The sequence below is a fragment of the Castanea sativa genome, chromosome 3, assembly GCF_040712315.1.
Source record: "Castanea sativa cultivar Marrone di Chiusa Pesio chromosome 3, ASM4071231v1".
NCBI classification, from domain to species: Eukaryota; Viridiplantae; Streptophyta; class Magnoliopsida; order Fagales; family Fagaceae; genus Castanea; species Castanea sativa.
In genome coordinates, this window is record NC_134015.1 from 11,837,377 (window position 1) to 11,853,693 (window position 16,317).

At 33.2% G+C, this 16,317-nt stretch overlaps 1 protein-coding gene across 2 annotated transcripts; it reads left to right on the forward strand.

Annotated features, from left to right (window-relative positions):
• Positions 1 to 1,705: 1,705 nt before the first annotated feature.
• Positions 1,706 to 8,898, forward strand: LOC142627505 (receptor-like cytosolic serine/threonine-protein kinase RBK2). 2 transcript variants are annotated; one of them, XM_075801383.1, is made up of 9 exons: positions 1,706 to 2,155; positions 4,008 to 4,120; positions 4,286 to 4,639; positions 4,773 to 5,024; positions 5,114 to 5,271; positions 6,752 to 6,831; positions 6,910 to 7,045; positions 7,136 to 7,285; positions 8,140 to 8,898. In XM_075801383.1, exons 1-9 carry the CDS (start codon positions 2,085 to 2,087, stop codon positions 8,308 to 8,310), a joined length of 1,485 nt encoding a protein of 494 aa, XP_075657498.1. In that variant the 5' UTR covers positions 1,706 to 2,084; the 3' UTR covers positions 8,311 to 8,898. The 2 variants fall into 2 exon arrangements, with proteins under 2 accessions (XP_075657498.1, XP_075657499.1); XM_075801384.1 differs by having other exon boundaries at positions 1,706 to 2,119; positions 8,140 to 8,897.
• Positions 8,899 to 16,317: the final 7,419 nt, after the last annotated feature.

The window sequence follows — 16,317 nt, forward strand, 5'->3', positions numbered from 1 at the left end:
TTAATATTTGACTTCTATTTTGGTTTTACTAGACAAACTGAATCATATGCCAATGACTTTTTACGTCTCATGTCTCTTCCATTAATAACCAAGACACCACCGTATGAAATTCATGTTGCTCCTACATGTAAGCATATGATTTTCTATTGTCGCTTAATTGGACAAATTGAATTTGATTGGGAACTAGGTTGGGGTGTTTAAGATGTACAAAATTTACCAAATTGTTGGGTCACAATTTCGTACAAGAAACCTTTACAATCGATGATTCCATGATTTAAGTATAAACACTCTAAACCTACAAGATGCTAATAATGCAAAATTTTAATGTTATTTTTCTAAGATTTTCTTTTAACCCATTTGTTGATATTATTTCCAATGGTCAATTAATCTAGCCAATCAAAGGGACCATTGCATGAAATTGATTGGAAAAAAAGATTATAGAAATAATTAAGGTCCTAATTAAAAAACGAATTAGTCAATGAATAAACCTTTAATAAATTGTAACAATATTTGGCTCTTAGAAACTCTTAAACTAAGGTTTAGCATTAGGGGTTAGGAAGGGGATCGGATTAGTAATACTCTAAATGGTTAACTGTTCTTTTCGTTCTAGGTATCAGAGCAAATATTTTGAAAGATGATGGCATGAATCTTGAGATGATTGGAGTATTTCACTAGCATACATTCTAAAAGTCATCCTTGGTTTAAGTAATAATACATATATAACAGCAGACAAGAAACCTTATAGTATTGAATGCTATATATTTTTTTTTTTTTTTTTATAAAATCATAAAAGCATGCAATTCTTTTCATGTTAAAAACACATTCTAGCTATGACAATTGACAATACATTTCAAAACATGAATCACCGCCCCTTTTCAAGTAGTTGTAGAATGCTTATTGCTTAACCATATAATTTTTATTTTCTTTCCCTTGTTTGTTAAATAGTTGTAACCAAAGCCAGCAAATTAATTAGTGACATTTTCAATATGTTCAGTTATATTCTATGAAACAATACTATGTCCACATACAACTATTTCAACAACGTAATTAGTCAATAACAAATAAACAGAAAATAAGCTTTATCTAAGTCTTTGGTATTAGGGGAACCAATTGACATAATCAAAACAATTATGAGTTGTTCACTGGCTAAATTTTTCTGGAATTTTAAAAACATATGTTCTAAAATAAGGTTAAAATTTTTCCAAACAATAGGTCTAATGATTAAAATATTTCACAATTTTTTTAATTACCAAATTGACATATTATAATTGGTATATAACAAAAATAGAATTATTAATGAATTCGTATGAAAGTATTGTAACTGATTTACAATGTTAAAATTGTGATTTTTTTTTTCTCAAAAAGTGAGAAGCTGACAATGAATAGGTGCAATATTTGAGATAACTCAAAAGTTTAAAAACGCAAGAAGAAAATTTTGGGCAAAAGTACTTAGATAACTAAAAAGTTTAGTTTGTGTTTAGTACATCATTTCAAAAAGAAAAACACATATTTTTAAATAATATTACGTATATTTTTACTAACTTTTTTATCTACAAATATTTTTATATAATAAAACACATACTTTTAATTATATGTACCAAACACCCGCTTAGAAGCCAACAATAAACTTTGGGGGAAAAGTACTTGATGTGTCATATTTTAACTCAAAAGAAAATCCAAGGTTGTGTCCAAACTAAATCTACGTTCTTTTCTCTCTGACTGAAACTCTCTCTTTCACTTTCAGTGCGGGGTGGTGCTAAGTTTAAGGTTCGAGAGTACAAGTCGCCACACAGCTTTCACCACATGTCACCACCCCAGTAATGCAGAGCAGCGACTCTCGCGGACCCATGTAAAAGAAAGAGAGAAAAAGACAGAGACTTTTTTTCCCCCCCACAGAAGGACTAAATCTAAAACAAATATTATGATACTTTGCCATATTTAGCTTCAGAATTTGTAATTTTAGAAGGGAAAGTAAATAAATTAAGCACATTGGTCTACATATAGTAGCAGTTTCTTTGGTGTGTTTCTTTCACTGTATATCACATTGTTTCTGGGTTGCTTTCTCTTTCTTCTCTTGTCTGTCCATGGAGAATGGTACGGGGCACAGAGCTTCATCATGGTATGCGTGTGTTCTCCTTCATGTTCTCTCAGTAGGGTATGTCTAATATCTTCGTTTATATAGATATATGCAGTTTTTTTTTTATGGCCTATGGGTTGTTGAGTTTGAGCTTGTGGGTTTTTATGTGTATGTGCAGTACTTGAGCTTGAATAGAGAATGTGATGTTTGTGTTTTTCTGATTCTTTTTTTTCTATTTTGTTAGTTTTTATTTGGGTTTTCTTAGTTTGAGCTTTTGGGTTTTGAGGATTTTGTATGTTTGTTGCAGAATAGAGTGTACATGTATATAGGGACTGATACTAATTGTGTGATTTCTGGAGTATGTGACCTTTTCTTTTCTTTCCTTTCTTAAAAAAAAAAAAAAGTTCTTTTTTTGGGTTTGAGCTTGTGGGTGGATTTAGTATATTTGTTGCATAATAGGGGCTCTGATACTATGTATTGTGTGATTTCTGAAGTATTTGAGTATCTTTTTTTTTTTTTTTTTTTTTTTTTGAATTTGTTGTTCTTTTTGAGTTTAAGCTTGTGGGTGGATTTTGTATATTTGTTGAATACAGAGCATATAGAGAGCCTCTGATGTTATATTCTGCTAGTTTGTGCTGTTATGGGTTTTGGGGATTTTATATATGCATGTGATGGCATAATGATTCAGAGGCTTTCATCTTCATAGTATGTGTGATCTTTTGAAAGCTCATTCAGTAAGTCTCCCTCTTTTGTTTCATTCATTTGAGTATTGCCTAAGTAGTCTCTAAATTCAATCTGTTCTGGCATTTAGTGAGTATATCATTTTATTCTTATGGATTTTGGATGTTCATGTGACAACAGAGAAGATACAAAATTTCTATTTATGTCTGCTCCTCTTTGTGATATAATTTTAGGCTTATGGGTTATGTAGATTTTGTATATTTGTGTGATAGCTGAGTAAATCTAAAGATTTGACATATGGGTTTAAGATGATTTTATGTTTCCTAATGTTAAAAAGTTTAGCTTGTGGTTCTTTTTATGAATATTTCCAGTATTTGCGATAGGAGCAGATTTGAGATTTACATGGCTTATGGTATGCATTCTGTTTTTATTGTTTGTTTTCATTGGTGTCTCATGGGCATGGGTTGAATTGTCTGCTAAGACACCACTTTCTATATATATATAAAAAAATTAAAAAAAATCTTATATTTCTTCAAATTTAGCTGATCGTCCTTGTGAAAAATGTATTTTATTGCAAAGAGGTGAGATTTTCAATGGAATTGGTTTTGTATTCGAATATTTTAAATCAATTTGCTTTTGCATTTTGGGAAATTTCTATACGTAAGCAATTAGAGATAATAATTAAATATTTTATACTTCCGAATTCTCAGGTTTTTGTTTATACTTAAAATCTCTTCTAACATTGTGGAAATCTCCCTTGTGTTCCACCTTTTTTGGTATATTGATGTGAAAACATAGCATAATTAAACTGTTCTTATGACATGTTTACCACAACTTTAATGGTTTCTTTGCTGTTTCTTAGTTCATATCTATAAGTTTCTAGGTTTCGAGTTCAGCTCTCGGGAATTTGTTGTTATGGTATATTTTGCTGTTATATATCCAAATTCAAGAGTTCCTTTCATTCTCTTAAATTTTGGTCTTAACAAGTTTGGTTGATGCTTTTGAACTTTTCTTTCTACGGTCATCATTCAAACAGACTAGGAGTGATAAATATACTTCTCTTGGCCTGTATGACACAGATGATGTCCTTAACTTTTATTTCCTAAATTTGTGGTGCCTTTGTAATTTCTCTTTCATTTATTCAATCACTCACCAAGTCCAAGTTGACTCTCTCTCTCTCTCAATTTCTTTTCCCATGTTTGACTGATTAGTGATTCTTTGCTCACATTTGGAAGTATATTTTATTCAGTGTGGTTGATAATGCTGCTGACAACAAACCAAAACAAATCCAGACAGATGGTACTTCTAAGTTAAAATATAGAAGACAAGGCAGTCTGCTTCCTTGCGCTGCTTCTGCCCAAGGTAGTTCTTTCTAACATCATTTTTTCCCCAGCTCTCTATATCTATACAACAACCACCACAAAGCCTTAGTCCCAAACAGATATATATATATATATATATATATTTTGACTGTTTGTAGTTTTGTGTAGAATTTTCACTTGCCTCATGCTTGTTTTTCTTATGCAGACTTGAGATGTTTAGACATGGAAAAGGAAAAAGAAGATGTGTCATCTCCTAGAGGAGTTTTAGAAGCCTGCATTAGAGGATCGGAATCTGACAGTGGTTCTTCCAAAAACAACTCTACTGAAATTGAAATCCGTGGCCCAAGTTCTAGTTGGAGCAGATTCTTCAAAATATGGAAGAAAGGACCAATTAAGCGCTTCGCCTCCTTCCCTCCTCTTGGTGTCCCAAAGACATCACAAGGAAAAAGCAAGAGCTCAAGAGAAAATTCAGAACTGAGTAATTTATGCAACATCAAGTCTTCACTGGTGAACTTCAGCCTCTCTGAACTCCAAACTGCAACGCAAAATTTTAGCAGTGGTTTGTAGTACAATGCAATCTTTTGACTTACTTTTTTCAATTTTATAGTAGCATGCATCCTGCAAAATGGTAATTTCATGTTCATTTAGACATAGGTTTTGTGATCTAGATTTACGGTTCATATTTCCTGTAGAAAATTTAATTGGAAAGGGCGGTTATGCTGAAGTTTACAAGGGCCGTTTGCAAGATGGGAAGCTGATAGCAGTAAAGCGGCTGACAAAGGGAACAGCTGACGAGAGAACATCAGGATTTTTGTCTGAGCTTGGCATTATAGCCCACATAGATCATCCTAATACTGCTAAGTGGATTGGGTGTGGCATCGAAGGAGGAATGCACCTTATTTTTGAATTATCTCCACTGGGGAGTCTAGGATCTCTTCTTCACGGTTTGTTCAGATTTTGCATACTCCTATTCTTTAGTTAAAATTTCAGTCTGGTTTATGGTCTTATGGATTTTCTCTAATTGCATTTCCAGGTTCAATGGATTATAAACTAGATTGGAGTAAAAGGTATAAAATTGCTTTGGGAACTGCAGATGGTCTGTTGTATCTTCATGAGAGTTGTCAGAGGCGAATCATTCATAGAGATATTAAATCAGATAATATTCTGCTTACAGAGGATTTTGAGCCACAGGTATCTTTGAACACAAGCAACCATGGTCAAACAGTAAAGCTTAAGATATTGCTGAAATTTGAATATTCGACCGTCTGTCGAAAAGATTTCCTAAATTGCAACCTAAATATGGGTGCAGTGTATTCCTTGAATCCTTGATATGTGAAGCTTAATCCCCACCATCTTAAGTAAATGGCCAATAATCATATTTATAGCATGTCTAGTTCCTTGCAACCTACGGAATACAAAAAGGTTACAGTTAGCACTTACAGTTGCTCTTGATCTTAGGCTTAATGGTCCTCATCCACTTTTATCCTTCCTCAAATTTACTTGGCACAAGAAGTACCTTTAGGCCCTGTGGCATGGTCCAATATTCCTAAGTAGAGAGTAAAAAATAATTGTTATAAAGTACTTATGATAGCTTGGGAGTTAGAACACTCCTTTTGAGGTGGGTTTGGGATTATGTTTGACAGGCATCATCTACTCCTCTACTTCAACTTCATTTTTTTTTTCTTTAAAAAAAGAAAGCAAAAACACTCTACTGTATTGTTTCATTTTTATTCGGTATTAGAATGGCCCATTGCACAAATTTTTTGGAAGTATATATCAAGTATGAACTACCCTAAGATATAGGAAACTGGAGTGGTTATCTGAAACATTTATACACAAGTGTCATATATACTGAACATGATTGAAGTCAGTAATAAAAAGAATTGACCCTTTGGTGACTCATTCTCTCTCAATATTAATTGACCCTTCATCCCTTTAATTCACATGTGCTTTAAAACATATAAAATTGCATGCCAGCAAGAGTATCCAGATCCCCTTTGTTCAGTGATAGAGTTTGAGCTTATTCTCTCTCAATGGCTTTATTTATTAAAAAAAAAAAAAAACACGAAGTTTGGTGATACTGATTTCTATTATTATATTCGAGAAGAGATTTTTAGGAATTAGGCTAGCTGATGTATCCTTTTACCCCAAAACTGGACTCCATGATAGGGTTTGTTTGATATAATATCCATAGACACGAAGGGTACCTATTGCTTAGACAGTTTATGGTTTGAAGATGGGCAGGTGGACATGATGATGTGTTTCCAATAAGCTGTAGCTCAAATAGGACCTCCTCTTGTAAGTGCAAGTTGGAGGATGAGGTCGTGAGTTCAAAACCCATTGGGTGCATGTAGCTCAAATAGCACATCCTCTTGTAAGTGCAAGCTGTTACTCTTCCATCTTGGGCTATCAACTTTTTCTTTTTTGCGCTACTTCCATCTTGGGCTATCAACTTTTCCTTTTATGTGCTTCTTTTATATGTAGACGAGGGGACAACCAATAATGATGGTATCATTGTTGTTGGAATTGAAAATTTATGCAAAATTTAACTCTGCTTGTCATATATTACTCTGCTATGACATCTAGTGGTCTTACATACACCTGTAACTTTTTTAGATTTTAATTTTTTTTCCCCTAAATTAATCACTCACTTTTTAGTGCATCATTCCAGATTTGTGATTTTGGGCTTGCGAAGTGGCTACCCAAACAATGGACTCACCACAGTGTACCAAAATTTGAAGGCACATTTGGGTCTGTAAGCCTAACTATGATTTGAAAGCGTCTAAAGTTCTCTCCAGCTTAATGTTTTCTTTATCTCTTCAATGACAGCTATTTTGCTCCTGAATACTTCACGAATGGCATAGTAGATGAGAAAACTGATGTTTATTCTTTTGGGGTTCTACTCTTGGAGCTTATAACTGGGCGTCGAGCTTTGGATCAGTTACAGCAAAGCCTTGTGATTTGGGTAATTTTCTTTTCTTCATGATTTTTCATTACCTATTGTCCCTATATTTCATGCCTTAAGCCACTTTTTCAATTTCCATCCCTGTTTTAGGCCAAGCCTTGGCTTGATAAAAATGATATGAAGGAGCTGGTTGATCCTTCTCTTGGTGATAATTACAATACAGAAGAAATGGATCATGTGATTTTAACCGCCTCTATGTGCATTGAGCAGTCCCCTGTCCTGCGTCCTCGAATGAATCAGGCAAGTACTTGATTTTTTTTTTTTTTTAGTTCCATAATCATATATTTCCTAGATTCATGTTTCATTTAAGTTCAAAAGGTGTCACGGTTACCATCTCAGTGGACAAATTTTGACAATTGAATTGTTTTTGTTCGAGAGAAATGACTGGTATTACCCCTTTCCTGCTGTGGCATGCTGCAATTTAAACCATAAAACTAAACCCGCAATTTCATGCTATCTCTTGTGTAGAATGATAAGATAAATATTTGTAGTGAGTTACACCATTGATCCCTCCCCCTCAATCCAAACAAACCATAAAGGAAGCAAATAGTAGATATATTTTGTCCAAAGAGTAAGAACTATCTTCATTCCCTATTCGGAAAGCAAGGTGAACAAATAGAATGTACAAAATCCAAAAGTTTTACCAATTCAAAACCCCTGAACCTCAGACATTGTTATCCATGTGACATCCAAAACTGAGGAGAAGACTAGAGTGAGCCAGACTAGACCCTAGGCAGTATTATTGTTGCTTATGAAAGCTAAACTTATGTTCAGTGCCCAAAAGCAAAAAAAAGCCTCAACCACAATGCTTTTCAATCATTATCTTATTTAATTTATGTACCCTTGCTGATCTTGATTTTAGTTATGGTCAATCTTTCCTAGAGAGACAATAGAACAGAAAGGGAAAAGGAAACAAATAATCTTAATAAATATGCATGCTCTCTCTCTGTGTTTGACTCCATTGGGTAGGTCATCTGTCCTGAGTTCCTGAAGGTCAGCCTTCTATACCTCAAACAGTGGATATGCCACAATCAAGCATAGAAGGGTTACTCAAAGCATGTATTATTTCATTGATGTTCTTTTGTTCAATGCAGGTCGTGATACTGCTAAGAGGTGAGGAATTCGTATCAAATTGTTCAACAGAATGTAAAAGGAGGTCGTTCCAAAGAACATACTCTGAAGAGCTGTTGGATGTACAGGAATACAACTCAACAAAGTATCTGAGTGACCTCAAACGACATGAGCAGGTTGCTTTCAGTTCTTGAAAGCAATAGAGAAAAAAAAAATTATGGTATATAGTAGGTATAAAAGTTCCTGTAAATCTTTTAAGGGAAAAAGGAGACCCAATAAAAGTTCCTTATGATTTTGCAGTTCTGAGGGGTATTTGGAAGTCCCATGAAAATGAATTCATAGTATTGTTTTCCACTGCATTTGAAAGCAAGAGTTCATCCTTTAGACTCGGGCCATTACCAACAGGTAAAGTGATCATCAAATATGTTTACGAACATTGGGGTCTTTTGTAAACAGTCTCAAGTATGATCATTTCCATAAACTGTTGCATAGGTCTTATTTCAAATGTAATGAAAACTTGAACACCAGGATTGGCTTGCTTCAAATTCCATGTAAAACAGTGTGGAATGACTTCATTTTCAATGGACGCCCAAACAACCCTTCTTTCAGTGTTATGTACGTACAAGGTTTTGTGCTCAAGCTTGTAGGATAAGTAATGAATGTTAATTTTTAACTTGAAAGATTATATATATAGAGAGATGCTGTTCAAACTAGCTATTAGTACAACAATTTCGTATGGTTATTTAGGAGTTGTATAGGCATATGTTGAATTTATAAGTGTACTTAGAGAAAGATAATGCTGGTACGCTATTGGTTGATACAGTCGCATTCGTTGAATTTAATTAAGAATATAAAATACTTCACCTAGGGAGCTATTTATTTATTTATTTTGTTATTAATATTATTATACTCACCCACAAGTGAATTTGAATCCACCATTTCACTCCATCTTATTTTAATGGAAGAAGAAATGTAGTTTATTGGATACCACACCTAAGTTTTGTCTATATTCTAAAGAATGGTCTAGAACTAACAAAAAGACTATGTTCAAAAAGGGCGTAGAGCAATGTTTTGAATTCCTTTCCATGCCAACTGAAATATTCCGAAACAATATGTTAACCGGGTGCACTAACCCCTTTATTTTATCTTAGCCAAAATTTCAATATATACTGATCATTTTGGTGGAATTCTAGCATTTTTGGGAGGAACATGCATCCTGGATTGAAATTGCTTGTATGGCTTTCTTTTTTCTTTACTTTTTCAAGAAATAAGTCCACTTTATAAGATTTTATGAACTTTTAGGTTGTCTAATTATGAATAATATTTTATGGGCCTTTGATTTGCTTAATTATGCAGGAGATTTTATGAACCCTGTTTTTTTCTTTATTCTTTCTTTAATGTTATATCGTTTATGAATTTACATTGGTTAATTATATGACATAAATAATAAAGTATGGATTTATTAAATAGCTATTGATATAAATGATATACCAATACATATTAGTATCGAAACATTTTGTTCTGATAACTAATTTTGAATGGTTTTCAAAATGAAATTTAAAACTTTGGTGTAGAGTTCTATAAGGAGGTGGCAGGAGTAAACCACCATTCTAGGTGTTTTGGCCTCCCTAGTTAGTTCCAATCTATGCACTGTTTTTTTAGACATGGCAAAACGGGTGGTTCGGGTTGGGTCAATTGGGTTGCGGGTCAAACGGATTGCGGGTAAAAAATGGGTCATTTTAAATGGATTAAAAATGGGTTTGGGTCAATCGGGTTGCGGGTTGGGTCGGGTTGATTTGAATTTTTCACATGAATTTTTTTTTTTTTTTTATAATAAAAACATGTATTTGCCATTTGGAAATTCATGTAACAAATTACTTGATGTAAAATGCATTACTTTGAATTTACCACTTATATCAAGAATAAACTCAGTTAAACTTATTAATACTTATTTAATCATTTTAAAATTATACAAATCCTAATAATGCTATCTAAAACAAAATAACACAAAATATAAGTAAAACAAATACACAAGTTTTATTTCTACACAATATCAACGTCTCAAAATATAAAGCAAAATTACAAATGACTTATTGGATAACTCATTTGATAAAGAATAAAAAAATATAAGAAATTTACAATCATGAAAATTAATTTTATAATATATTATCAATTGTGGTTGTCACTCTATTTAAATTTAAGATATACATTAAAGTTTGACTGTTTACTTATTTATACATGGTCTTTTATATGAATATCATATCATTGTTAAGTAACACACACTCTAGGAAATATCATAATTTTTTTGAAAAGTCGTTTATTTTGGACATAAATTGTTAAATAGTAGGTCTAAGCATTCATAATTTATACTAATTTGATACTTTGGCTTCACTATTTTCACATTTGTGAATGTTTCTCACATATGTCTACAATTTTAAATCTATGTTTTTAACTCTACTGTAACTACGTTATCTTAGCATGTATTTTGTTATTTGATATCTAAAAATCTTTACTCATTATAGAATGCTCAACCATTTATCTTTCAATTAATTTGCATGCAGTTATGTAAATGTCTCAATTGTTTCCTTAAAGTTCATAACAAACAATTAAGCCCATATTGTCTTAAATTTATTTATTTATTTTACCAAAAAAAAGTTATAAAAAATTGTTTGGGTTCTGGTCACGGGTTGGGTTGACCCGCAAAAACACGGGTCAACCCGTTTTTGCTTTGGGTCAAATAAATTGGGTTCGTGTTGATTTTTTTGGGGTCGGGTCAATATTTTCTGACCTGTTTTTGCCATGTCTACTTTTTTTTTATGGGTAAAAGGTGGGGGGGGGGGTGTTGGCAGGGGGTTGGGAAGAGGTGAAATTATAAGGAAAAAAAAAAAAGTAGATTGCCCAAAAAAACAAAACAAAAAAGAAGAAAAAGAAGAAAGATATATAGAAAACTTTGGGCCAATAATCTCATAGGTTTTAAATTCCAATATAAAATTTTTGGAATGTGCTTACCTTTTTATAGAAAAACAAAAAAAAGTTTTGAATTTAAAGTTGACTTAATGAATGTTGAGTTGTTGACTGTCTAATTCCAAAATAAATAAATAAAAGAAGAGAGGGAAAGAATAATTATAAGAAGAAAGAAAGAAAGCCGTCTGGGCAATGTTGTTCTACTTCTCCCATCAACATGGTATACTAAATTTACAATATAAAATGAGGCTAAATGTGTAAAATTATTATTATTGTTATTATTATTATTATTATTATTATTATTGAAGTGATCCTCTTTTGTATCCACCTTCTAAATTCTTCAAAAAGTATTTACTTTCTAGTGTCAGGACATTGAAGCTATTATTCGTTGATTTTTTTTGGGACAAAGAGGAGATAGCCGAAAAATATACTGGGTCAAATAGCAGAGGTGTGCAAGCCTAAAACTGAAGGGCGCATGAAATTCAAGGACTTATCTATGTTCAATGATGCTCTCTTGGCAAAGCAGACATGGCGCCTACTCCACGACACAAGTTCTTTGTTCTACAAGGTTTTTAAAACAAAGTATTTCCCCACATGTTCAGTAATGGAGGCAAAAAATCCAAATTCGACATCCTATGCATGGAAGAGCATCATCAAAGGTAGAGAGGTTATTCGGCAAGGAGGAGTATGGAGACTGGGGGATGGCCAATCAATTAGAATTTGGCTTGATAATTGGTTTCCAGTGAAACAAAAGCCAATGACTATTTCACCAAATCTACATATGGATCCTGATGCAACAGTAAGTAATTTCATTGATCAAGAATCTCGGACTTGGAGGGAGGATATCCTGGAGAATTCCTTACTGGACTTTGAGGCCTCGACGACCAAAAAAATCCCACTGTGTAGAACTCCACAAGCTGATACCTTGACCTGGCCATATAACCAAAATGGAGATTACTCTGTGAAGTCAGGGTACTAGTTCCTTCAAGATGAATTTCAGACCCAACAACCTGGCTCTTCAACCTCAGACATTTCGAAACCTCTCTGGCAGGCCATTTGGAACTTCAATGTGCCAGGCAAGGTCAATAATCTACTATGGCGAGCTTGTAAGAAAGCCTTGCCCTCAAAAACTAATCTGGTACGTCAACAAGTTATCCCAGATGCTCTTTGTGAGGTTGGCAAAACTCACCATGAAGATATTATCCACGCCCTCTATCTCTGCCCATCGCTCAATGCCTCAATGATATATGGGATCAGGTGCCACTTTGGAACCATGCCAACTTGAGACACAGTTCAAACTTCATTGAATTAATGGGGTGTATCTTTGCTGAAAACAGATATCCTTCTCTATTTGCAATGGTGTGTTGGGCATTATGAAATCGACGAAACAATCTCAGGTTGGGGAAGAACTCCTGCACACTCGACCAGATTCTGCAGCAAGCCAAAACGAGACTCCTACTGGAGTATACAGCTCATCACATGGCAGCACCTCCTCGATTGACTAGACTAGTAGCATCCTGGCCGGAGACCTCCTAACTTATCATGGTACAAGATGAATTTTGATAGGGCACTATTCGAGAAAGAACAACGGGCTGGAATTGGAGTCATCATTCGAAACCACGTTGGACTAGTTTTGGCTTCCCTCACCTAGCAAATTCCCCCTACCTTCCACGGCCATTGAAGTGGAAGCACTAGCAGCACGACGGGCTTAGGAATTTGCAGCTGAAATTGGTGCTGGTCGGGTTCTTTTAGAAGGAGATTCAGAAATACTCATCAAAGCGCTGTGAAGTGATTCTACCAGTTTAGCTCGGTATGGTCACCTAGTTAATGATGTGCAATCCCATGACTCCACTTTCCCCACCCCAGTACATTTTCTCATGTAAGATGTCACTGCAACTTTGTAGCACATTCTCTAGCAAGAAGAGTAATTTGCACCCCTCTTTTATTAGTCTGGATGGAAGATGTACAACCAGACATTGTCACTGTACGTCAAGCTGATTTACAACAACCTCCCTAATTTTTGAATAAGAGTTGAAATTTTCTCAACAAAAAAAAAAAAAGTCGAGTCTAGACTTGTTTATTGGCTTTGGTAATAAACTTGATTTTAATATGAGTTTGAAAAATAAACTCATATTTTACATAGCTTTTAGTCAATTTGGAGTTAAGAACACTTGTCCAAATTAAATAGGATTAATAATATGTTCAATATGGGCTTAATAAAGTACTTACAGGTTCTCGTGTTCAAAAACTTGATATTAACCTTAAGCTCGGTTTACTTAATGAATCAAACATAACTCAAGTTATTAGACTTTTTGACAAATCCAAGCTCGAACATTTTTTGTAAGCTGATTTAAGCCTGAGCTAAGCTTAAAAATTCAATACTCGAAAAAAGGCTCAACTTGTTTATAGCCTTAGATTGTGCCAATCTAACTAGAAGCCATTCACTTTTTTGTATTTAAAAATTTTATTACCAAGTAAAATATATCTTTTTTATTTATTTTAAGTTTCAACTTATGATGTCCACTCCTGATGATAACTCTTTCATTTAATTATCAAAGTTTTTACTAGTTAAATTAACTGGAGCTCACTGTAAAATATATTTTTTATTAGAAGATATATATTAGAAGTTATTACTTAAAGTATATCTTCTAATAAGTAATAATTTTGACAAAATATATTGTGTTACTAAGTAGTTAAATGTTGAAATAAAAAATCTTTACAACCTTCTCAATATAATATTTGACTTTCATAAAGCTTGAAATACGTATGGTGTGTTATAGGCTCATCACATGTGTTTATTACCCTATTTATTTATACTTTGTTATAATTCTAATATAATAGATTGTGAGTGATGAATTAAATATAATAAGTTCATACGAAGATGATAGATAAGATAAGCCACTCATAGCAATTGGCAAAATTGTTTTTCTAGCACTGCTTATTTTATATTCAAATTCAAATAGCACCCATTTTTGATTTAGAGATAAAACCATGTGATAGTGGATAAGGTGAAGCTGAAAATATATGCAACTTATTGGATTAGCATGGTGTTTCTCTCTCTTACTCAAGCATGTTTGAAAGGTGGTGGCAACAAATAATTGTAGCCGTAATATAAAAAATGTATTCATCAATCATTATTCAACAGGAAGCAGAAAATCAAGAAATTTGCTTCCGTTTGTGGGTTCGGCATCTCATATGAGATATTCTCATCCCTTGTCGTGACGTAACCAAAATGTTCCCTATTTAAGCTTCTTTGTTTTTCTTTACACCCTACGTTTTGGTTTATTTATATGTAGCCTCCACGCAATTTTCAAAAATATTTTACAACACCCCAAAGTTTACATTGATAAGACAAATTTAGCCCTTTTCACATTCTTTTATTATTTTATTATTTTTATCTTCATCTCTACAAACACATACATATCCTAAAAAGAAAAATTAAATCCAAAGAGACATTGTTGCAAAGAATTATCCTTATTGGTTGTTCACAGTCTCATTCACCAAAGACATAATTAATGAAATATAAAATAAAAAAACTCTAAGGAGGTATTTTTTGCTAAGAAAAGAATATCTTTATACTTCTCAATAACTCAATATTAATGTGTACTAGTTTGGGATGTGATACGTTATAGGATATGTGAGGTTCCGAGGACCCGAGAACCCGAAGACCCGAAGAGAGGAAGGCCGACATACAGTAGGTAAGATGGAGCAAAGGAGTAAGGGAAGTTACCTGAAAATACCCGAAGATGATGTGGCATGGGCATTGCTGACATAAGGGTTACAGATATCCGAAGGTGGTAGGCAAAGTTAGAGAGGTGCATTAAATGCCCGGCAACAACCATTCTGGCCGTATTAATTGGAAGATATCAGATCAATCCGTTGCATTAATGTGGATATGACCTGAACAGTGTTGAATGCAAAGCTAGAACTCTGCTCCATTACCGACAGACAGGTGTCAGAAGGAAAAACATAGTAGATTGTGAGGTGTAGAGCCATGATGAAAAGAGCAAATAGTATAAATAAGAGTCGGGGCATTATAGAGAGGGGCTTTTTGTTGTTGAACCCTCTCTACTAAATGTATTGTATGAGGACTTTTAAGTGAATAAAGCAGCAGTAACGTTTTTAAGCTGGTTTTATGAGTTTTTGGTCCTTACAGGATAAATTATGATGAAGCATCATTAATTATATAGAATATATCTTTATACAAAATAGGTCTCTTGCATGATATTTCTAAGAAAAAGTCACAAATACCCTTATTTGATAAAATTTTAGTGTTCCTTTTTAGAAATCTAGCATAGACTTCCAATAAGTTTTCTTTTTTAATAATAAAAAAAAGCTTTCAAAAAAGAAAGAAAGAGATAAACTAAAAAAAAAGTGACGATAATAATTATATTAATAGAATCTACATTAAGCGGCTTAATACATTAGAAAGGATTCTAAAAAAAGAAAAAGAAAAAGAATAGAGGATTAAGAAAAATACAAACCTTCTAAAAAGCTGATAATAATATTCGGAATTTGAAACTCTGAAAAATGTATGTAGATAGATAATTAGTTAATATTAATAGTATTGAAATGTAGTATCTATTATTAACTAATTACCTATCTACATACATTTTTAAGAGTTTCAAATTCTATGCTCACTAATATTATCATCAGCTCTTTGAAAGGTTTTTTTTTTTTGTTTTTTGTTTTGATGAGAGCTCTTTAAAAGGTTTTAATTGATGGTTTTGGGAAAATACTTTTAATAAAACTTCCTCCACATGAATTTCTCAATTCTTCTTAATGCACCATTTGTGTACGCAAATTCATTATTCATTCATTCGTTGAATTCACATTTCCACATTGATTAATGATTACTTTTCCTCACTTCTTATCGCAAAAATTTGTTCTTTTTTACTTCTATACATGCACCACATCAATACATTACATCTAACCATCAAAATCTTAACCATTTATACAAAAATCCAACGCACATTTGATCCCATTCCCCCACATTAATTCACTCAAATTAAAACCCTCCAAATCCTTAATTTTTACTCGCCAAACTTTTAACCTTGAAACTTTTACAAAGCAGTAACAATACTTACGAACTGTTCAACTGTGTTACGTATCACGATTATACAAAATTACGTTGAGGATAACCTCGTAACTTCACTATTCATTTGGAGGCAGTTGACAGTTGATAGATGACACTTGAGTCACACGTAGGGACACCCTAGTCATTTCCTTAATCTTTT

What these genes read in the sequence shown, in the direction of transcription:
- LOC142627505 (XM_075801383.1), top strand. Translation starts at nt 2,085, where the DNA reads ATGGAGAATGGTACGGGGCACAGAGCTTCATCATGGTATGCGTGTGTT. An exon ending in TCTAGGATCTCTTCTTCACG is followed by an intron (nt 5,025 to 5,113) that starts GTTTGTTCAGAT and finishes TTGCATTTCCAG; the next exon opens with GTTCAATGGATTATAAACTA. An exon ending in CAGAGGATTTTGAGCCACAG is followed by an intron (nt 5,272 to 6,751) that starts GTATCTTTGAAC and finishes GCATCATTCCAG; the next exon opens with ATTTGTGATTTTGGGCTTGC.